Here is a 24,666-nt window from a genome sequence, read left to right on the forward strand (position 1 = left end):
ACTGGATACAGCATCTTTGAGAGCCTTCCCTCCTCAGAGGACCGGGGACACTGGGTATTATTCCAGTGTGTCAGGACAGAGCTCGTGTTTCAGTCCTGATGGTTCTTTGCCTTCTAGGTCGGCTAGATTCTTGAATTCTACTGGTCACTCATGAATTATTGCACATGAGTGCTTTCATGATTGGTCCCTTTGTCTGTAGTGGTTCAATTGTGGGGCAATCTGTTAGACACCATTGGAATCTCGCTGAGAACTGTGCTAGACTTGCTCTGGTGGTCGGTAGAGGGAACCTGATGCAAGGGATGTCTTTTTGCCCTCCACCAACAGTGGGCACAGAAGTGATGGATGCATCCACCTGTGGTGTGGTGCGCATCTGGAGGAACTGGAGATCCTGGTCTCCAGCAGAGCTGGTTCAGCACATCAACCTGGGGTCATTTCATCTGACTCTGAAAGCCTTCTTGCCCTTCCTTTGTGGCATATCTGTGCATATCCTGCAGACAGCACGACTGCCATGCAGTACGTCAACAATGGAGTTGGGGTTAGTCTCATTGTCTTGGTCAAGAAGCCTGGGCCTCTAGACCTGAATGCAGGAGCATGGGATATGGCTTGTCACCAGTGAGTTAGCACAGTGCTTCCCAGACGTTTTAGAACCATGACCCACAGTGGTAAACTTTTTTTAATGTAACTAAAGCATTGTGTGGTAGCACATTGTTATTTACATACGGCACATTTTCCATTGAAATGGTCACTACATTTGCAGGGATAGTTTTACTGATAAAACTGTATTTCACACAAATGCTAATGTTTGAAAATTGGGTTTTGAATAATAATTATAATTTGTGCATCACCATTAAAGTGTCAATTACTAAAAGTACTGTTTACTTGATGTATATGTGTTTTTCCCACTCCTTTTACGATTCTGATCCATGCTGACCAACAGTACTCATTTGCAAATAAACATTTAACCACATTAAAGTTGAACACTGACAGTGCTCAGAAGAAAAACTACTAAAATTTAAAAAATCTTTTTCAAGCAATACAAAACTCATATCAAAGAAATCAAAAAAAAAAATTTTTCATACAAGATTAGAGCAGCCAACAACTCCTCTAGGGAGTTATTTAATACCGTAAAAACATTATCTACCTTTGGCCATACACATTTGGTTACTGCTAGCCAAGAGTTCTGCAATCAACTAGCCAATTCTTTTTTACTAAAGTAAATACAATATTTCAGGATTTTAACAAAATACCAAACAACCTCACTCCTGTACTTAAGTCAGCTACGGATGAGGAATCTTTAGATAAAAATCTCGGTTTCCCCTCTAACTCTGAGCTCATTCACTCAACTTACTCTTGAGAAGGTTGACTTACTCATAAAAATATGGATCACCTGCGACCCGTGTCTTCCCGAGGTACTCCATCCAGTCTCTAAAATCATCTCCGCCCATCTAATTTGATTTTTGAAGATGGTTCTGGCTGTTTTCTGTTAGCCTGGAAAAAAGCTTTTATCCTGCCTCTTGTTAAGAAATCCTCACTTGACCTTCTAGATGTGAAAAAGTATAGGCCCATTGCGCGCCTACTACTTCCAGCTAAAATACTAGAGAAACCCATGAATCGGGAGATTATCTTGTTCCTGTAAACAACTAATTGTCTTGATCGAGCACAGCACAGGTTTCGACCCAGGCACAGTACGGAGTCTGCCCTTCTAGCAGCCACCAAAGAGATCAGGACTATTGTTGACAGAGGTGACAGTGCGGCCCTAGTCCTGTTGGATCTATCGGTCGCATTTGACACAGTTGACCATTCTTCCATTGTCAACCGCCTCAAAAGGATAGATATAAAAGGGATAGCTCTCAAATGTATCAAGTCCTTCCTTTGTAACAGAGAGCAAATAGTGTCATTGGAGGGCGCACATCCACCCCCTTTGGGGTTCCTCAGGGATCCTCATCAAGTCCAACTTTATTTAATGCCTACATTACTCCACTAATTCAGCTTATCTGATCCAGTAGTTTCTCGGTGTGTTCTTATGCCAATTACACCCAATTAGTGCCATCAGTCTCCTTAGAAAACACAAGAGCAACCCATATGTCCCTATGAACTGGGTAATTTGCACTAAGCAATAACAATGTTCACAGGGAACTTATTTTAAATAAACAATTTATCAATAAGGAGTTGGGTAGGGGGGTCTCTTCAGGACAGCCGTTGTGAAGGAGACGCTTAACTCGTCGTCCAAGGGATTCATACAAACTTTATATCATTCCTGCGGCCCATCTATATCATGGACAAGTGAAAGAGACTTACTACGTATGCTGAATTGAAGTGATTAACTCCCCCCCCATACCCTGTTTCGATCAGTGGGTTCAACGTAGAATACTGTGGAGATACGAGACTTACATTGGTCCCCAGATAACTGTCCTGAAGAGACCCCCTACCCAACGTGGGTTTGAAACGTCGTCGACACGAACCAAGAGAGAGCAACAAAGATTTATGTTATTGTTGAATGCCTCTCATTGTTTTTAAGACCTTTTCCTTATTCACATATTCTCTTTCACTTTCTATCCCTGTGCCTGTAGCATCAAAAATTTGTGATGAAACAATTTTTGTGAGTAAATTGTTATTCATGAAATAAATTATATTTACTTCGGCTGAAGTAAATAATTCTCAAGGTTACTGAAGTAATTTTTCAATTGATTTGAAAGAGTTTTCTCCCTGTTTCTGTATTTAGGTTTTTTCGGATTGAATCAGTTTTGAGTATATAAATTTGTACTCCTTATTGATAAATTGTTTATTTAAAATAAATTCCCTGTGAACATTGTTATTGCTTAGTATCAGTCTCCTTAGGCCCAGGAAGAGTGGCCCTGCAGTTCAGCTCACGCATGAGCAGTGTTGCTCAGTGGATGTAGTTGAACTATTTAACGCTCAATTCAGAGAAAACGGAGGTGTTGCTATTTGGCAACAACACCTCTTTTCGCACAAAACCTGGTGGCCATCAAATCTGGGCCCTCTTCCATCTATGGTGCAGAAGGCAAGACATTTGGAGTCATTTTTGAGTACAAATGTCCTTCATTGAGCATTCAAAATAGGTTACATCTTGCTGCCTGCTTATGCTGAGAATCTTAAAAAAATTCTACCCTTTCTCCCACTAGAAGCTAAGAAAATCAGTTATCCTAGCACTAGTTATTTCTGAAGTAAATTATTGCAATGCTCTGTGTTGGATCTCAAACACATCTTCTTAACAAACTGGAGATACTTCAAAATGCGTCAGTCAGATGGTTGATGAATCTACCAAAGTTCTGTTCAGTTTCCAGCACCATCAGGAAACGTTGCTGTCTCCCCATCAGAGCACGAATACAATTCAAAGCCCTATGTTGTATCCATAAGGAACTACTTCAGGAAGGTCCGTGTTTTTTGCAGGACACAAATGGTATTCTCCCTCCTGTACCTTACAGTTTACCACTTCCCAAAAAATACTTGTCCCCAGTATAAAAAAATCTCAGTGGAAAGATGTTTTTCATATTCTGCCTCTAAATGGTGAAATTCTTTACCAAATCACCTACGAGTCCAACCTAATCTCCTAAAATTTAGGAAGGACCTAAAAACTTGGCTTAGCCCTGTGTCTGCTCTTAATACACACCCGTTGGTCTTATACCCCAGGTCCAGCCTAATCTCTCACTGTATTTCATTTTCTGATTCTGTTGACACTAGAGCCAAGATGCCAAATAACATTACCGCGCTTTACAAGCCCATTAACATTAATAGAAAGGTGTTTACCATAGTACTCTTGAGATCTGTTAAAAAACACAAAATACTTCTGAGATGTTTCTGTTGAAAGCCCTAAATATTGCAACTTCTGCTGTCATATCCATGTGAGGGCTACAATGCTCTGTACATAGCCGCTTCCTTGGCTAAGACAGAACAGATAAAAGCAGGTTTCTGATAAGTGAAGCCAGAGCAAATCAGATGGTTGATTGGCTCTCAAGAAGACAAGAAACCTAGTGATTTCGACCATACTTTAATCTATCAAGCAAACCCCAGAATGTGTGTTATTTCATAGTACTAGAGAATTGAAGCCTCTGAGATGTAGTGCTCCATATGTGTAATTTCACCAAAGAGGGCAACCAGTGGACGGGGCATGCCAAGTGTATTGCGTGACCTGTTTCGTAGTGTGAATAGTTATTGTGTGCTATCTCATCAGCCATTGCTTGTTAATGATGCAGTTAGTTGAAACAATTCACCTCTATTGATGATGCAGTCCCAAGGAGGAGACAAATTTCCAGTTGCAAACTCCTTTATGCCAGTGCCTGTTGGCTATGGATCGGGGTTAAAAATAGATTTAGCTGGATTTTTTAAAAGTGTTCAGGGTTTCTTCAAAATGTGGCAAAATTGCTTCCTAGGACCGGGTTAAAGTTTAGCAGGACTGCTGGTGTAAAAAGAAATGTTAATCTAGAAATGTACCTTTATTTGCTACAGTGTGAAACCACTAGATCCTCGAGTAGTGCAGGGTTGTATCAAACTGAAGAGCTTTGGTATTGTATCTTTACATACTACTTAATTTTTAATTTCTCCTTCCCAACCATCACCTGACTCCAAAACAAGTACATATTTCTAGACCTCACCCATTTCAGCATCTTGTTTGCCTTAAAAGCATACTCCAAGCGTACTCCAATATAATTGTCCCAGAAATAGACCTGTGTTCCCAATGAGTCACATTTCCTCAGCCAATAATGCCGGTTGCCCATCTTCGGTCAGGCCTTTTGTGTTGACTCATTCTTTTGAAGTCAACTTTCCATCAAGTGAAATTAAAATCCCACATCCCGCAGAGAAATCTGGTTATCTGTTCTGGGCTCTGGATGTCCCGTAGGAAAAATTTTGATGAGACTAGAAAAGACCTAAATAGTAAGCAGGGGTGTGCTTGTTTTCCTCTTCCCTCCCCAGGCCCAATAAATAGAAAAAGTAGGTGACTGTTGCTAAAATCTTTGAAAACTTCCACAATATGTTCATATTCATCAACTGGTTGAGCTGTCGGGGCAAAACGGTCTAAATAAAAGTAGGTCATCTTATGAATTCAGGGTACAGTATGACACTGAATAGAAAAGCACATTTGTTCTCTACTCAAAAGCTGCATGCTAAAGGTCTGCCTTCTGTCTTGGAGAGGAAATCCAAAGTTCCATCTGACGAATCTCATATGCCAGCATTTTGTGTGGAAATTTCTGTGTTGCATAAAAAAAAACACCAATCAAATATTAAGAGTATCTAATGTTTATTATTAACTGGTCTGTAAACCTCTCTGGTGGATAGGAATTCATTCTGCCTCATTACTGTGCAATGTTATTGGGTCACAGCCCGTTTCCTTTCTTCTCTGCTAATGTATTGTGGGATTTGTACAGCACGCTAATCGGCAGTCTTATTCTTTCTGCTCTGCTGATGTATAAAATCATTTGAAAATACCTGAACCATTTTCCTGTTAATGTTTAGACGGTGATTCTTGGACTGGCGTCGTCCCAAAAAGGTCCAGTCGGGAGGGAGCGGTGGAGAAGAGTGCGAGTCCTCCTTCCGGGAGCACAGTGGATAGCCTCACAAAGGACAGCAGCCTTCAGTCAGCGTCTGGACCGGAGCAAATGGATGAGCTGTACTGCAACGATGAATCACCACTTAAAGCGCACACCCTGTCCCTAGGGCCAGTGGGCAGGCCTCGCTCAGATTGCTTGTCCTGTGGGGATGCCAGGAACGATACTAGCAGCCTGCGGCTGGACCGAGTCCAAGTCTTAGAGGAGGGGCTTCCATTGATTCACTCACTGAATTCAGGTGCTGAATTGCACTCAGAACCTAAAAATGGGTTTTCACAAACAGGAGGAGATTCACTGCGGTTGGAACACTGTGACGACAGCACTGGCTCAGTGACCGGCCTGGTTGGCACCATATTGGGCCAGCATCTGCCTGGTCCTGGGGGGGAAGGCAGTGGGCGGGCTCCTCAAGATAGAACTGATTCTTGTGGAAAGGGGTGCAATGATAAAACATTTGGGCATGTAAATGCTTCCCTTCCACAAAGAGTGGAGAAACAACCAGATCAGCTAACTGAGGATTCAGCTGAGGCTCTTTCAAACGCGGACAGAAACAACACAGAAATAACAGTGGGAATATTTGAATGCTCCTCGGATGACTCTGAAAGTGTTCCAGATGAAGAAGTCTCTTACAGCCCAGGGGAGGTTGTATTAGAAGACAACACCATCTCACTTGACGAGCTTGCAAAACGCATAGAGGTGGAAGAGGTAAGGAACTGTTTTTAAGATTCTTTTAGGTTTTTTTTTTTACTTGTCACAGTTTCAATAGAGCTAGTTCCAAAGGATTAGTCTTGCCTTTTCATGTTACAAATGAAACACCCAGGCCTGTTGGGGTGATTAAACACCAGGTAGTATTTTAATGACCTCGGAATTGCTCAAAACTGGCCATAGCATAGCCTCTACTAAAACAGTAGACCATGTAGTAAGGTGCCATAGGCAAACATTGAGTTTACACTCTCTGCTAATGCTTCATTTGCCCTCACTTCTGATCGTGTACCAAGCTAGGGCAACAATCCCCAGAACTGGTTAATCATGTCACAAGATAATGAGTCTTGCAGGATGTGTGTTCTTCTCCAACCCTGGCCACCAGCCAGCATCTCCTGTTCTAAATCCGGCAGGCAGTAGAGGCCTTGGGTGGCATGTTGCCATGGGATTGGGGTTCACCCAATTCTGTAGTCCTAACGAACATAAGCCCAGCTAACCCAACAGGTTTATAGGAAATTTTAATTATAGCAACTTCAGCAAGAGACATATTTGTACTTGTTGCACAAGTGAGTAGGTATCCATTGCAAGCCATGCAAATGACCAGTGGTTCTGCAGGGTTCTAACTGTTAAGATCTTGCTGTAGCAACAGCATCTTTGGTGTTACAATTTAAGTGATAAACGCCTCCTGCAACACGCTGCCAGGTAATACTATTGCAGCTGTAAATTTGCCTCAGTCTATGCTTGAATAAAATGCACCAGCACATATAGGTTCCCCTACCCTTGAAATTAGGTGCATCGATAAAAGAACATTATATGCTGTTTGAGAATGGAGTTTGGCACTATGCCAAAATTGCTTGTCGGTAGTGAAGCAGCGAGCTAATGTGGAATGATGTTCGTTTCAGAAAACTAGATGTTCTGTTGGATCAAAATAATTGATTCATTTTGCCATCACCCCTGGTTTATCACCGAAGATAACCTGAAAAAGTGTTTTTTTTAATGGCCAGTAGATGTCCTCTCTTATTTCTACCCATGGGGCTACAAAATGCTAGTGCACCTTTACAGGAATGACATCGGAGTTAAAATAGCAGATCACATGCTCACCTCGAAACAAGGGCTGTACTCAAACATCTGGAACACTGGCATCGGAGAAGGGACAAACTGCAGCCTCCTTTTTTAAAATCAGAATACAAACATTGATGTCTTGTACCGTATAATTTTAGGAAATATTATTTATGTGAATGAACTTGGTGGTGGCACACTTTCACTTACAGTTGTTTACTGTAAGTGAAAGGATTACTCAAGTATATTTGCAATTAAATGGATAAACAAGATTTGTGAACTACATTCATGCATAAAAAAAACATTCTGCTGGAACAAAAATATCCAATAAATATATGTGGGTGTAGACAAATGCTGTAGTTTTTACTGCTAGGGTTCTGGCACAAGGCAGAGCTGGAGCGATAGCATATATATTAAAGGTTAAGATAACCCCATTTCTACTCCATAATCATCTCATTGTGATCTTGGTCAGTGAACAGAGGGATCAGTTAGTGTGTATATTTAGCAAGTTTAGAAGGAAGTCGAAGGTGTGCAATGGACTTAGTTTTTCATTGAATAAGATAAAGCAACTTACTTAATGGCACAGCTTCTTAATATTGCTGCCATTTTTTTAGTACCTTGTGTCTGAAGACCTCGTGATCAAAAATAATTTGCCACAGGAAAATTGAGTGACCTCTTAGATTTATCGTAAATGTCTAGTTTTCATGAATCCGTAGCACTGCAAGTTACTTTCATTTTGCGAAGTTTGCTAGAGATACTGCTTTTAGTCATTATTCAAGCAGAAGCAGCAACAGTATGTGATTTACTTGTCTCCGATAAGTTAACGTTTTTTTCTCACTCAAAGTCAAGTAAATAGACTGCACTCCTTCGACATTTAGGCACCCTCATTGTTATAAATGTGTCTGATGGTAATACTTTTTCCAGGTAGTAGACAACGGAATCAACATTGATTACTGGCCCATGACTATTACTGCCTGAATGAATGACTCATTACTATGTAATTCTCAATTATCTTAAATTGTCTCTATTTCCTGTACATCATGTGCTCCAGTTTTCTCATCAATGTGTGTTAGTCTCTGTAGAGTTGATAAAGTGGCTGTGTTCAGTCAGTGCTATATAGAATGTGTGACCAGTCCAAGCACGCAGATAAGCGAGAAGTGTCAGGATTGACCTATTCACCTGCCGACACTGAATCGCCACAAAGATACTCAGACTGTGATCTGTGTTGGAAATCTCAAGCATTTGCAAAGTCCTCCCCGGGTGACCTAAGGTGCTGATGTGCCATATACTAATATTCGATTGTTGCTATATAAGCGCCACATAACAACAAACCTGTAAGGATTTGCAGTCGAAGATGTCTGCTCTTCTCTGGGAAGAGATGAGTGGGTGTATTCAACACATGATGATTAGTACACCATCGCAGCCTGTCATTGGAAGCTATATATCAAGTTGAATGTCTGATAACTGTTGTTTTTTTTTTGTTTTGTTTTTTTACAGTTTTTGTTTCACAGTCTGCACTTGGTGTGGCTATCCTACATATAATTTTGATTGTTATGGTTTTAAAACGTATAGGGTGAGATGACTTGAATTTCCTAATGCAAGTTTTTGTTTAATATACCAACACAGGAGGATTTAATTTGCAATTAGAGGCATTGGCGTTGGTCCATTGGCTGTATTACCTGGTTTTCAGCACCAGTAGACTCCTCTTCCTATTTAAGTAGAGACTAAGTACCACTTGCAGGGCATTGCATGCTCTTAATTCTTCAGAATGGCATTTATAGAGCTCTACGGTCTCACTAATTATTGCATTAGAAATTCCATATACAGATGAGTCGGGGTTCCTGCCTACAGACGCCGCTGAGTCCTGTGTACGATCACCCACCTTGTGCTCTGCACCATCTGCCTCATTAGCCTTGCTGAGTGCTACCTCTTCGCCCCCCGCAGCCGCAGCCGCCACCTTTACCACCAGCAGCTGCGGACACCTCGAGGGGCCAGGACCACAACTCCCATCATCCCGAGCGGCAAGGGAAGCCGCTGACGCAGGCTACGCGCCAGGAGGCGCTTAAAAGTTCGGCGCCCCCTCCGCGACGCGGGACGCCCGCGGGTGGCGCCGGGAGAAGCCCGGGACAAGGGCGGGACCGTCTGTGGCCGTCCGGGGCCGGTCGAGGCTGGGCCGGACCCATCCTTATACATCTGCGTAGTGCTACATAAGGTAAAGCCTGACTGTTGGTGTTGTTTCGGACTATTGTGTACTGGTGGGTGTTATCATACACAGTTTATGCCTCCGGTCATTGTTAGCCAATACTTGACACAAGTGTGTATGAAAGCTTCTTTAATAGCGCACTATGACATCACGTACTGCAAAAGGTAGATCTTCATAGGTGGGGGGCACAGTTCGAGGTACCCTGGACAACTTCATTACAAGGGCTGCTTCGGTTCTCGAAAATGAGATTGCTCTGGTGGAACGTCGCCTTTCAGCTGAGCTTTTGCAGGGCAAACGTTCCTCGCTCGGCACCATCCAAGCGGCTGTTTCCCCTGCTCAGGCACTGTCTTTACCACGTCTAATAAATAACTCGCAACCTGTCCTAGGGTTGTCTGTACACACACGTGACGTCACTCCAGTGACACAAGTATGTGCCAATTTACCACCGACTCCCTCTATTTCTAACGTTAATCCTCCTTCCAACAAAATACCTTCTGGCTCATCTTTGACAGGGCGCTCCAATGCTGTTTCCATCAAGAGCCTACAAAAGAAGGGAAAGAGAACAATTAACGGGGGTCCACCCCCCTCAAAGAAGAGGAAAAAGGGAATAAAGAAGCACGTTGAATCAACTTCCCCTGCGAGTATTAAGCGTATCCAGCCAGACAGTAACTCTTTCATCTCTCACCCTATTGATGTTATCCAGCCATATGTTGTTCAAACTCAGCCGGAATGTCACCACTGTGAACTATTGACTAGTGAAATCGTGGAACGAATGGAGATATTGGTAAAATCTCTTCTCCTCCCTTTTTTAGAAAGAGTAAAGGTTATGATGAATCAATTAGGGCTAATCGAGAAATCAGTTACGCAAAATACTGAGCTTATGAAAGAATTACTTTCGAATACAGTAGTAACTCAAAACACTACCACATACATCCCCTTGACGACAACGAGTGATAATAAACACCAAGGGTCGGACCAAATGAAAACAAAAACCCAATTACTTTTAAATTCAAATAACCCTCAATCAGGACAAAACGCCAACCCTGAGCCTGATCACGGTCACAAAAAATGTATTTCTAAAAATACTAGCCCTAACTTTAAATCAGGCACTACTAGTGCCGACTCTAATTTACGCAGTACTTTTGCAGACACTGTTCGGAATAAAATCAAAGGTCCTAGGAGCCAACATATAGATTTACCCCCGGAAGCAGTTCCCTATGCTGTAGTCTTGACGGGAGTCCCTGTTCTGGAACCAGGGAAAACGGAGGGTTACCATGAGTTAAAAAATAAAGTAATGCACTGGTTGAGAAAGAATAGGCCCCTACCGCCCTACATCAATGGCGAAATTTTACATGTCCGTAGACTTGGGTGGGTTGGTACACGCCCAAAGGACATTGCAGGGGATGTAATAATTGTTAACTTTAGAGACTATAGAGCCACCACCCATATAGTCAATTGGTTTCATGTTTCACTTCTGACCACCATTAGAGCACATGACCTGACATATTTTTATCCACAGGAATTAAATAGGAACTCAATATCATGCCGAATGCATTTAAGCCCTCAAATAGAGCATTTTAATTTTAATCTTCCCACTTCCAACCGTTTCCTTCCCCTTGGAGCACTGGAGGATGTCGATTGACTCTATTCGGATGGCCATCAGCGGATTTCAGACAGCCGTTCAAGGAAGACTTCGCTAGATAGCGAAGCTTGCCTTCCTACTGTAAATCAAACCCCTTTAAACATCAACCATCCACAACCATTGCCTCCAAATGCCACCTCCCAAGCAATAGTTGCTTTAATCACATCTACGACTCCTGCATTATGCCCCAAGGCAACACAAAACGCTAATCTAATCAAATCAGAACTAGCGGTTCTATTCTGGAACGTAGCGGGTCTTCGCTCCAGATTAGGAAACGATGTTTGGATCAATTTTAGTTTAAATTTTAACATTCTGTGTTTACAGGAGACATGGCAGTTAACAGCTACACACCTGAATGGTTTTAAAACATACTTCTCACCTGCCCAACCTTCAATTTCTGGTAGAGCTAAAGGTGGGCTAACCACCTACATCTCAAATTTGATTGAGATAGATGAAATTAGGACTTTGAAACTCAACCCTAACTTCCAGCTCATCAGTCTCATATTAAAAACGAGACATTGTTTTCTCCTGGTTAATTATTACAATAACCTTACTACCCAAGCGGCTATGGAATTAATTAATTCCATTTCCACTCTAATAACAACTTTTATTAAGGAAAAAACCAGTGAGGTGACTGTTATCTGGGGTGGTGATTTTAATCAGCCTACGTGTGCCGCATCTGATCAATCTCTGTGTGGTCTGAACGATGAGATGGATAAACCCATCTCTCATTTCGCACACACTACTTTAGGCAGTTCCTTAAACGAAATTATTTTTAAGTTGGATATATCTATTATGAATAGTTTGCATGATTCAGATACCCCCCTAGCCCCTACTTTCCATGGGCGAGGATGTAATTCTACTATTGATTACATTCTGCTTTCCAATAGTGCTGTAAAGAAGGATACAACCTTTAAGATTCACCAGATCGCACTAAGTGATCATTATCCCATCAGTATTACTTTGCATCCTTTTAACAGGCCAAATACAAAAATTTTAAGCACTCTGGACCAAAATGATCTAGAACTGTCAAGATTAAACGGATATTCGTTAAAATGGGCCCTAGTAGACCCAAGTGACATCTTAAAAACGGTGGTCACCAAGGCTTATTGGCCAATCATAAAATGCCTCGACCAGTCTGTCTCTGACACAGAGGTTATTGCCAATTTTGGCATGGTTACAGATGAGGTTAGGCGGGCCTTGATGGCAAAAAAGGCCAAATCGACTCAAAATAAAAGAGGTTGGTTTAACCATTCATGCACGGCGTCATATTCTAAGCTAAAATCCGCCCTGCGTAAATCGGCAAGGGATCCCGTCGAAATATCTAAATTAAGGAAGGCCTATAATTGTGCCCTAAAGGAAAGAAAATTGGAGCTAAAAAAACAGCTCTGGGAAGAACTGCACAAGAGCTGTTTTACTAACAATAATATCGCTTTTTGGAAAGTGGTTAGAGGTCCATTCCTTACTGATAATGGTAATACGCCCAGAGTGGAGGTTGCTATAGATGAAAGGGACTGGGTTGATCATTTTTCAATTTTTTTTCTTTAGTTCCTATTGCAACTGATCTGGGTAATACCTGTCCTCATGGCCAGGGACTTACGTCCTTTCCAATTGATATACCTATTACTATAGACCAGGTTACACGGGCCTTAAATGCGAGTAAATCAGGGAAGGCCCCTGGGCCCGACGAGGTCCCAATAGACTTTTATAAAAGTAACACCGAACTCTGGATTCCTTTTCTAACAAGAGTGTTCAATGCACTATGTGCCACAGCTATCCCGGAATCCTGGAAAACATCTATTCTTGTCCCGATCTTCAAGAAAGGGGACAGGAATTTAGTTACCTGCTACCGCCCCATCTCCCTCCTGGATTCAACAGGGAAGGTGATGGGTCGAATTATACTAAATCGTTTGCAGGAGTGGGCAGCGGAGAATAACATCCTATCCGACCTACAATATGGGTTCCGAGAAGGACTGGGCACCATAGACCAGGCCTTAAACCTATCACTTTTGATAGATAAATACGTTAACATCAAGGCCGGAGCACTATATATGGTCTACGTTGACCTATCATCCGCTTTTGACTGCGTAAACCATGCTAAACTTTGGTCCATCCTTTTAGATCTAGGGATGGACCAAACCGCAGTCACCTTTCTAAGAGAACTCTATGCGGATGCAAGTGCCAGAGTAAGATTCGGAATAAATGGCGAATTGACTGTACCCTTTGGGATAGAAAAGGGGGTGAGACAAGGTTGTGTCCTGGCTCCATTCCTCTTCACCCTCTATACAAATGGTCTGGAGGGTGAAATGTTGAAGGGAGCTCAGGACCTTCCTATGGTGGCCAACCGTCGTATCCCGGCACTTTTATACGCGGACGACGCGGTTATCTTGGCCCGCACCCCAAATGAACTCCAGGGGGCTTTAAATAAATACGCTTCTTTTATGTCCAGTCTGAACCTTAAGGTCAATATAGGGAAAACCTTCGTCATGAGGGCAGGTGTTAGCAAGAGTACTAAAACCAGATCAATATACTTGAATAAGGAGAGTTTAGCAAGTACGGATAGTTATCCTTACTTAGGTGTCATGATCGACAAAAAATTAAACTGGAAACCGGCAGTTGAAGTAAGAAAACTGCAGTTTGCTAGAACCACCTCTGCACTTGTGAGTTTCTCGAGGAAACTTGGGAAAAAAGCACCTGCAGAGATGGTAAAGATCTACAAAGCCAAATGCATATCAGTGGCCTTGTATGGTGCAGGAGTATGGGGATACGTGTCTGTGGCAGCCATTCAGACGTTAGAAAACAACTTTCTGAAATATCTCCTTGCTCTACCAACATCAGCCGCAAACTATTCCTGCCACGTAGAATTAGGTCTTCCATATGTTGCTGACCTGGCGAAAATCCAGCCTCTCCTATTATGGCACCGAATATGGACATCTGATAAATCTCTCCTTACACAAACTATCATTCAAGACTGCAAGGACTTAGATAATGCTCATAGATCTGGGTGGCTATCCTATGTTAAAAAATTTTTAACTGATCTTGGCCTAGGAAAATATTATAATGATCCCCCTACAATTCAGGAGTTAACAAGAAAAGTCTTTCACGATCTCTGCTATAGTCATCTCGAAGACTTAAGACTTAACTCGGAGATCATGAAACAAACGGTCAGACAGAGTCTAACAGTCCAGACCGTTTTTGGGATACAACCTTACCTGATGTACAACATTACTTCTTATGAGTTATACCTTCTTGTAAGGTTTAGATTGAATTGTTTCCATCGACTAGTCACTTTTCCATTGAGAAACAACTGGGCCAAAATAATTCCATTCTGCCCTTGTGACGGGAGTTCTTCCCAGTCCACAATTCACACTATCTTATTTTGTAAATACTACACAGATCAGCGGAAGAAATTATTAATCCCCCTTTTAAGACGCACGGGCTTCCGTACCTGTCGCCCGGCGTTATTGTTTTTACAGTCGCTTGAGGGGGAGGGGTTGGTCCATATTGTTTCTAATTTCCTACAATACATCATGCGCTATAGACAGAATCTAGGCTGACTTAACCCAGACCTGTTTTTATTTAAAGAAACTGTATCATTTTTAATTGATGCTATACCCAGAGGTGTATGCTATAGTTTACATCTTGGAAAACTGCCATTATTGTGAATATTTACAATCAGACATGACCTTTAAACACAATGAATTTTAAATGTGTTTTTGAAAATGTATTTTAATGTGTATTTTTTAAAAATTGTATCTTTTATGACTCTCTTTGGCGAGCCGAATAAAGACATTTTTTGATTTGATTTTTTGAGTCGGGCTTATGCAATCAGTCTTGTGAAGTACTTGTTCTCTTGGTGATACTATTCTATTTATCAGTGATGCATAATTTAGGTCCTGGAGGGCTCGATCCATGCCATATTTTAAGGCTAACAGCTGAATATGTAAATGAGTTAAACCTTTGTATGTTTGTATGTGCAGTTAGATGGCAAAGATACAATCAGTGAGTATTTTGAGGGGAAGCTGAATTCTGAGAGTGGAGGTGGACTGTTCGTTGTGACATACTGTTCTTTAGAGAGGAGGTGCATCTTTCCCAAATTGTATTAGGGTTGAGGCTGTCCTAATGGGTAAAGAGATGTTCCAGATCCTGTGTTCTCAAATGCCTTTTTTTTATTTGTTTCTAATCTGATGGTGTCCTGGCTGTGTGTGTGCCAAGAGCCATCGGAAGTGGTGAACGTCTTAGCCAGGTAGGTGGGGGATGCGGGTTTTTATGGCTTTGTAGACTATGATTCTGGGTTTGAAGATGCTGTGGGAAGGCAACTCCAGCCCTGGATCATGCGTACTTTGATCTACGTTAGATGCCCTTGTCCTAGGTCACTTTCCTGAACAATATCTTAATGTGTAATATCTTTTATTAAATTTAATCAACCAGGTGGAAACTTTATATGTTTTCATCCAATGTTGATTTTTGTTTTTGCATTTTAACAGTACTTTTAGTGCAGAATCCTAAAGTATTCTGTTAACTATTTCAGTTAATGGACCCACCATAGTGACTACTTTGTTTCAGCCCCTACAATACTACTTCATGTCTATAAACAAGGTTTCTTTCTTCCACACCTTCATGAAATTTGTGCTGGGACATGGAGAATAAATCTGAAAATGGAGTTGCGCTGGTTTACAGGATGCATATATATAAATAGCTTAGGATATATATTGATCCGGCTGCTGTTGATTCGTTATAGTTCCATTACATCTCTCCACAGAAGCTACTTTTGATAATGTAATTAAGCAGCTGCTGAAGAGCTGAACACACTGCATCTAAGCTGATGTCACTTCTTTCCACTGCAGATCTCTTCCTGATTCTTCTTTTAGTGAAGGCACAGATGAAGATTGTTGTATTTTTGATGTATGCTTGAAAAAAAAGTGAAGCTAGATTAAATGTGATTATACAGTATTTTGTCTTCCACCTGACAATCAGTCTTGCATATCTGTTTCCATTAGCCTGTCTGGATAGAATCCCCATGTTTGGCCACCTTATGCAATTTTTTGTAATTGCATGAACTGATTGTTTGAAACAATAAAAGTTACCCCGATATCATTTAAAGTTTGGACCTTGTCATCCAGAAACACGCAGTTCATTAAAGTGCCTCTCTTTCAGCTATTCAGTCCATCCAAATCAAGGCAAATCCCCCAGTGGCGCCTGTTGAGCAAGTTGTACAGCTTCTTTTCTTTTCATGAGAACTGATTTCCACAGCTGCTTCATCAATCCTAGAAAAGGGAGAGGTGTTTCCAATGATGGTAAAATTGTACAGTACTTCATCCAAGTGTCTGTGGCTAAACATTCTTCCTGACATTTGTCTTTGGGATCACCTTTGCCTTTCCTATTCACCACCTATTAAAGCCGAAGTATCAAAAAATGGCATTCAGATCAGTTTGTCCAAGATCACCTTCCTCTTCGCTCATTTTCAGCACTTCCTCCTGTGCCTAGTCTGGGAGCCTTCCCCACCACTGTACCTAATAAATACTCCAGACTCTTAAATGTTGTCCTCAAGGGGTGGGCTAATATGTATACAGTGGGTGAGCATGGCCATTTTCGGTAATACTGCTTGGTTTATCCTGCACAGAGACTATGTGTTCACATGTCTGAATTTGTCATTAACCTATGTCCAACATGCTCGGTGTTAAAATCGAGACACCTTTCTCTTGTCTGACAGTTCTCAAAACCAATATATCTAAGTGAGTGAACAAATCACTGTAGGACAGTACTGGCAAAGGAGTGAATTACAGACTTTTTTCTAAGCCTGAAACTGCGCCTGGATTTCCATTTCACCTAGTAATTTCGGAACTGTTTGTAAGGGATGCCAGAATGCACCAGCACATCATCAACATTGAGCAATAAAATGGATCCGAGCTTTCCCAGTTGGAATCCACACCTTTCATGATTCTACGCACACCACAGGGTGACCCTCCAGAGCAAGCAACAGTGGAGACAGGAGGCAGTCCTGCTTCTTGTAATTTTCTATCGTCCATTGCAAAGATAGCTATATTTACAGTTTTTACTCACACCAGTGCGGGTCAGTTTTTATTCGGTATAAAAGTAGCAATTTATCCAGAAAAGTTTACAAGTGCAAACATAAAGGGAATAAGTAATTCATCTATCAATCCAAAATCTACATAATACAATTTCAATAAATAAGTAAAAAGTACACATCACATATAACCTGTCCCTCGTCAGTCTAATTAATCTTCAGGCATGGAAACCATATAACCAATATAAAGAATGGTAGCGAGAAAACTATGGGCTTCCGCTACCCCTTGTATTCCTTAGTCTAAATGCAGCCCTTAAAAAATTAATGGTACAAAAAAGTGTAAAAGCATCTGGGGCCAATTTTAAAAATAACAGGGCCACCCCCGCTTGTTTAAATCTGGCTTTCTTTAAAACACCCTTCAGGAAAAGACTCCTAGGGTATGAGTAAAATGGGCATAATAAAACGAAATTAAGGGTGTCCTGTGGATACCTGTGGTCGCAGCTACAGGGCCCCTTCCTCTCTATCGATGGTGTGAACCCTGCCGGTTCTGCTAATACATGATGCAAAAGATTTAGCCTAAACCGGGTCATTAAAAATCTATCATGTGCCCTGCTTGAACAGGACAGGTTTGGTTCGATGCCCTCGGCAGACTTAACTACTAGATGTTCTCTCACCGACGGCTTGGCTAACTCGCTGTCTTCCTGGAGCATTGAAACACGTTTAAAGAACCGATCCTTGACCAGGGCCTCATCTTGCATACTAATTTTGGAAGGATTGGTAAATAGATTTGCAGATCCAATTTTCTCAAGAGACTCCTTCACGTAGTTGAGCCAGGGAATTTGTAGCCCGTGGTCGAGGGAAAGACAGTCTTCTATAATCTGCCTGCTTAAAGCCGCCTCCTCGTTTGCCCAAATCTTTACACAACAAACTAGGGGTTTGATTGCCATCCTGTCCTTGATGTAACGGACACCCAATTCTTCATGAACAATTATGAGCTAGCGTGCTCTGGTGGACTTTTAACAGGCGCCGGAAATACATATTCTCTTCAATTTGTAGTTGGTTAGCCTCAATGAATCCCCACACCTCCCTTCAATATAGCACTTTGGCACAGCACATGGAACTGTATAATCTCAAAATCTGCTCTGGGGACCAGCGTCCTAGCCTTTGTGCAAAATTCATTATAGACCCGGTGCATCTAGTCATAGCTCGGCACTTCTCTTCTAATAAATATTTAAAATTGAATCGGCCATCAAATAAAATCCCCAGATACGAGAAGGACTGTACCTTTCCTAAACGATGAGATCCAATTGTGTAATTATAGGATTTACCTGACTTTTTCCCCACTTCCATTACATACGATTTTGCAAGGTTGGGGGATAAGTCCAGATTCTCCATAAACGACACAAAACCATCAATTAAGAGCTGCAGGCATATGGTGGTGCGTGCAAGAAGTACCGCCTGGTCTGCATAAAGCAGAACGGGGATCCCCTGGGTACCTATCCGAGGGGTGCCTACCTGTAAAGTGCTTAGTGCACGGTCCAGACTGTTTAAATATAGTGTGAACAAAAAGGGAGCTAATATGCGACCCTGTCTGACCCTGCTAGAGCATGTAAAGGGTTCTGTTATTTTTCCCTCCTGACTGTATCCGACCACAGCCGTGGTATTCAGATGCAAGGATTTTAAAATGCTAATGAGCCCCGGGTCCACACCGAGCCCGCCCATAATTGTCCATAATTTCCCTCGATAGACTCTGTCAAAGGCCGCAGTCAGATCCACAAATGCCAAATACATTGTCCCTACTCACACCAATGGCTAGTTGTAAAGCAATTTAACCCAGCATATGAATCCCTTTCCAAGATGATGTTGCCTAATGTTTAGTAGAACTCAGCTGCTATTCTATTTCCTCCCGGTGTTTTAACAGTGTCTAAAGCCATTACTAGTACCTCCAGTTCCATCTTTATGTGGCTTCTAATTTTAGTTGATTACTTTTCTGAAGTATATTTTTCCAGATATAGTATAGAGGTATTTATGCTATTGTGGTCAATCATAAATGCCTTGCTGGGTATGAAACCGGGAACAGTCATTCCTATTCAATACTGTGAGAACAGTATAACTGACAGATCCTCTTCAGGCTGCCAGCCTTGATCTCTAGTCCGGTGCCCTCAAGCAACAGATCTTTCCTTATACCACTCAACTTACCAACACATTCCCCTTATGATAAGTACCGTCATAGAATTCCATCCTTCTCCCCTCCCACCTTATGTATCATGATTGATCTCATTGAACATTGTCAAAGCCTCCCCTTTCCTGAATACTGACCTGAGCCTCGACACTCAAACACTGTCCACACTCCCCCCTCCGCCTACAGTTAGCTCCAGATGAGAGTTCTGAAAATACTGCACCTTTCTTATTGATACTCTGTGCTCCCTGTTTAGAAATCATATAATCAAAACTAGTTTACACTCTATGTACAGTAGAATAGTATTTGAACTCTTGCAGTTTTTAAGTCTCCATATGTTCACTCAGACTAAGCAGTGAACACCTTTGGACCCAGAGTATTGCATGCGTCTCTGTCCCAATGAATTGTGATGGTGTGTCAGTGTCCTTGTGTAACATAGAGAGGGAAACTCACTGGACCTCAATAAGACTTTTGCTCTAGAATAACAAAGTCTAATAAGTACTAATCCTCCAATCACTTTGCACGTTTGTTAATTTCAATATCTGTGAAGTGCTCCTCCTTTAGGAATGCAGTTTGCATATTGCAACGCCTCAAGTTAAATGTCACTCTACACTGCATCAGATAATTGATCAGTCTTCTGACATAGCAAACACAAAGAGATGATGGATGGAGCGCTGAAACGTTTCAGACACTCACCCCCAGTCACAGATCTGGGTTGAATCCATCATCGTTCTTTAGCTCACTTCGCCACCCCAGTTCAGACACAGCTATATGCAAATCAGTCTTGACCCTGTGCCTCATGGGTACAGTCTAGCCCAAACTACCAAGCCATGTCTTCCCTGGACCGGAAATAAGCATCCTGGAACCGGTTTCAGCCTAACAGCCCTCATCAGCCAGGCTAGCTTGAATCCAGTGACAAAGTGAGCAAGGGACCCACGTCTGGGCATACCCTGCCAACTTAGGGCGAACAAAGCAAACACAAAGAGTTGATGAACGGAGCGCTGAAACTTTTCAGACACTCACCCCCAGTCACATATCTGGGTTGAATCCATCATCGTTCTTTAGCTCACTTCGCCACCCCAGTTCTTCTGACATGCCAGATCAGTAAGGCATCTCTTCTCTTAATCTATGGAGATCAGTTTATAGTGTACCGTACTCCACATCTTCCTTTAACTTCCTCTCCTTACTTCCAATCCTATAAAGCTTGCGATCAGTGCCCTCCTATACATTTGTTGTGCGACACATTTAAGAAGCCAAACACAACAACAAATATTCCCCATTGTAACCTAAATATTCGGATACACATCCATTAATGACACTCCTTTCAGCTGTGCTACCCATACCAACCCCTTAAACCCAACTAACATTACATTTTTAAACAACAGGGGCATGAAATGTGCTGCTAATAACAGAAGGAAGAGAAGTAAAGATACTGATGTAGCTAAACTGTTTCCTCATGGGAGGGCCATACATTCTAGTAGAAGCAAGTCCCACCAGTATAATGCAGCCTTCAATTTCAGGCGGTGGAGTGTATTTGTACCCCATACCTATGGTGCTATATCCTGAGTGGCCCATGATTGATCCTCGATCTTAGGACAACTAATGGACACCACCGTACCTAAGCATTCTCCTGCCAGATCATGTTCCTAACTGCAGCATTCACAGCACAAACGGCACGTAAGGATATGTATGGAAAATTAAGTGTGAGCTAGTCCTCTTTACAGTAGTCACTGAGCAACAAGAAATAATTTGAGCTACTTAACATTCTACAAACTAGGTCAGCCGGTGTTTAATGTCTCTGAACCTTTCAGATAGGAGTGTCTCTTCCGCTTAAACAAATACTGCGCCAGTTGTGTGCAAACTACCACTAGATGAGTGCAAGTCTTTTGGTCATGCCAGTGCTTGTCCCAGAGCAGTAAAGTAGAAGGAGCAGCCATCCAGTATTACCCTGAGCTTCACAGGGAATAATAGTGTGTTTCAACACTTTTTAATTTGTTCAAAACTCCTTCTCTATTTCAGTACCTCTATAGTATATTTCAGGAGCAGCAGGATGCTGGCGTTCTAATTCTAATTGATACAATTTGCCTAGTCATCTGTTGAATCTCATTCATGCCTCAATAATTCAACAATCTTTTATTGGATGTCTTCGGGGGAGCTCCAGAAGGCGAAGAGTAATTGGCACCCTAAATCTTCCTTCTTCCAAGTAGAAGAGATGAAAGGAGTCTATCAGAGATTCTGATGGAGGAAATGAGCCAGACTGATTTGGCTGTTTTATGGTTGCCAAGGAAGCACGATGAGGACAGCTTATGGGTGACTGCAACTCCCCCCTCCAGTCTTTTGTGTGCACCTCTATGTTGGATGTTGTATCAATCTGGAATGAGTACATTGGGGTGTGGGTGAATCTTGATTCTTGGAAGAGTGCATCTACGTTGTATTTTCCATCATGTCAGCAATTTCTGGAGAATGGGTGACTGCATTATCCATCGATTCCCATGACTTTGGACTGTTCGATAATAGTGGTGTGTGTGTTAGTGAGTGGTATGTGGGTGAGGCCATTGGTGCTAGATGCAGGGGGAACAGTGCTTGCCTTTTCTGGGTGTGAGTTTGGGTATGCTGCAATATGTGTTCGATACAAATGACGTAAATGAGAGGCAGGGTTTCTGGCCCTAGGCTCTTCCTGGCCTGAACATCCATAGATTAATGATCCTCTCGTCTTTGGACACCTGGGTGGTGGGATTTCCTCTGCGGGATTATAAAGAATTATCTGTGATGCAGGGCTTGGTTAAATGAAGGCCATGAAGCTTTGTAGGGGTGGGTTTATTTGACCACCAGTCTGATTGTCTGTTTGTGTGGCGACTTCTGGGCTTTCACATGGCTGATGGTGGCCAGAATTCTGGTGGATGCATGGGGATGTAGGAATTGGCCGACAGGCTGCTGTGATGGATCGGAGAGGCATCACCACTGAAGCACACTGGTGCTGCTGGTGTTTGTAGTGCTTTTTCTAGAAGCGACATGAAACTATTTTGTGAAGTGGGATGGGAGAGCAGTGCTTGTCCGTGCAGTAAATTAAAAAAAAAAACTGTCCACTGCTCTGTACTTGATCCCTCATGACCACAGTTTGCTAGAGATGAACCGAACAAAGGGTTCCGTGGGCCAGAAGAACCTGAATTTATTTGCAGTAGTCGGACCAAAACGCACCAAGCTGCACGAGTCTGGGATGCATGAAACACACAAACTTTAGGGAAAGACGGGAGACCAAATGCAAGCTAAACTGGCATCTGACCCAAAACGAAACATAAGAATGCAGTACAAAGAACAATTGAAACCTAAAAATATGGCAGAGATGAATACTTATGTGGGAAAAACACATCAGATCACTTCTCCTTGGTATGCTGAAGAGCCGAAAACAATAAATGGGAAAATAGATTCCCTCACAGTCCTAATGGATCACATGAAAGAACAAGCATTTGCAATGCAAAAGGTCTCGCATTTCTGCGAGTTTGAGCTATTGACATTACTAATAACAATGGCTTTTATTTTTGTTTTCGATTTAAAAACATAAATAAAAGGCAATGCCAATAGCTTAAATTGAATGGAGGTGGACAGAGAGGCAATTCCCTAATTCATGAATTCGGGGCTAAGTTAAGCATTCCACATTGATATGGGCCTGCCATAAAGATTTGTGACGTTCCACAGGGCGGTGTGAGACAGGCCTGGCTTGCTTTGAAGTTTGAAGTTGGATCACTAACCCAGGAAAAAAGTACATCTAACCCCGAACATTAAAAATAACTGAAAACAAGCAAAGGGCACTTGAATAGTTTGTTTTCAATGGCACAACAAACAAGTTTTTTTACCTTGCAGTTCACTCCCACGCTTGACTTCCAAAAGGGGGCTGCTCCCCGGTAGAGACTGGGCACTGCTCTTCTAGTTACTGATTGTAACCTTTGCTCAGATTTATGAAGAGTTAAACAGTCAGCATCCTGTAAACCTTCCATGAGTGCACGTGGTCATTGTGGGTGGACTGTCCGAGTTCCCAACAGTGTAGAGCTGGTGACACATAGCAACAGGGATGGGGGGCGGGTAGGCAATAAAATACAGGTAAAAGCTGAGGGAGCGAGCGTTCTCATATGTGAGGATCAACTGTTCAAAATAAAAAAGCAAGCAGCGGGGAGTGGAGAGCTCTCTTGTGAGAGGGATTTGGGGAGTGCAGTAATAATGGGTGCACAAGGGGCATCCAGCACACTCTTGTGAGAGGTACATGGTGAGTGCACTAGTAATGCGCATAAGGGGCGTCCAGCACTCTCTTGTGAGAGGTACATGGGGAGTGTATTAGTAATGCCCACAAGGGGCGTCCAGCGCTCTCTTGTGAGGTACATGGTGAGTGCACTAGTAATGCGCACAAGGGTGTCCAGCGCGCTCTTGTGAGAGGTACATAGAGGAGTGCACTATTAATGTGCTCTCGTGTCAAGCACATCTCGGGAGGGGAAACATCAAGAATGACAGCGGAGGTCGGAGTGGAGGGGCGAATCACAGCTGGGGATGGGTGGAGGTACTCCTGTGGGGAACACAGCTGGAGCGGGCGGTGGTGGTGATACACACAGCTGGATATGGGTGGAGGTACTCCCTACTCCGATGAGCAATACATCAGAGGATGGAGGTGGGCGAGAAACACGCTGGGATTGATGGTCATAGTGGGTGATAGGTGGTGATGCTCCAACAAGGATTGCCCTGTGGAGCCCTCTGCTACCTACGCAAACCACTTCATGCGCTGTGATGCCATAACTATGGCAGTAAGCGCTAAACAAATGCCAAGAACTAACTCTAGAAAGCAGAAAGAAGGAGGGGGCTCCAGTGCGAAGCCAAGCTGCATTACTCCGAGATGTGGTTGTAACCTCTGGGGTCAGTGGGAAAGACAGCACTATAGCCTGGCAGAAGCTCTGTCCTGGAGGTCTGTTGGCAGAGCAACAACCCGAAGTACTAGCACCGACGAGAGAACACGGTTGGGACGGGTAGAGTAGAGAGGGTAGTGTACTGTTAGGGTGGGTGGGCTAGGAGCCAGGTGTCCAGAGGGAGGAAACGGGCTATGATTGGACGCAGCGGCAGAGCCCTGGGTGTGAAGGAAGGTAAGAGGCTGGAACAGCAAAGGCGAGTGGGTGGAGGGAGTAAGTGGTTCAAACTATGGGCGCAAAGCCTAGCGCGTGCGTGTGTGTGTGTGGTGGGGGGTTAAGGGTTTAGGACTGCAGACCACAGAGTCAATCATAGGCAGTGGATAAGGGGGTTCAGGGTTACAGG

General features: G+C 42.7%; 1 protein-coding gene across 4 annotated transcripts in view; it reads left to right on the top strand.

Annotated features, from left to right (window-relative positions):
• The window catches only part of CNST (consortin, connexin sorting protein), a 417,345-nt gene that overhangs the window by 345,046 nt on the left and 47,633 nt on the right, over nt 1–24,666 (top strand). For all 4 annotated transcript variants that reach the window (XM_085611472.1, XM_085611469.1, XM_085611473.1 and 1 more), the window contains one exon: nt 5,473–6,266. In XM_085611472.1, coding sequence (XP_085467598.1) covers nt 5,473–6,266 — 794 coding nt within the window. The remainder of the gene's footprint in view (nt 1–5,472; nt 6,267–24,666) is intronic.

This window comes from Triturus cristatus, chromosome 6 (assembly GCF_964204655.1).
Source record: "Triturus cristatus chromosome 6, aTriCri1.1, whole genome shotgun sequence".
Lineage (NCBI taxonomy): Eukaryota > Metazoa > Chordata > Amphibia > Caudata > Salamandridae > Triturus > Triturus cristatus.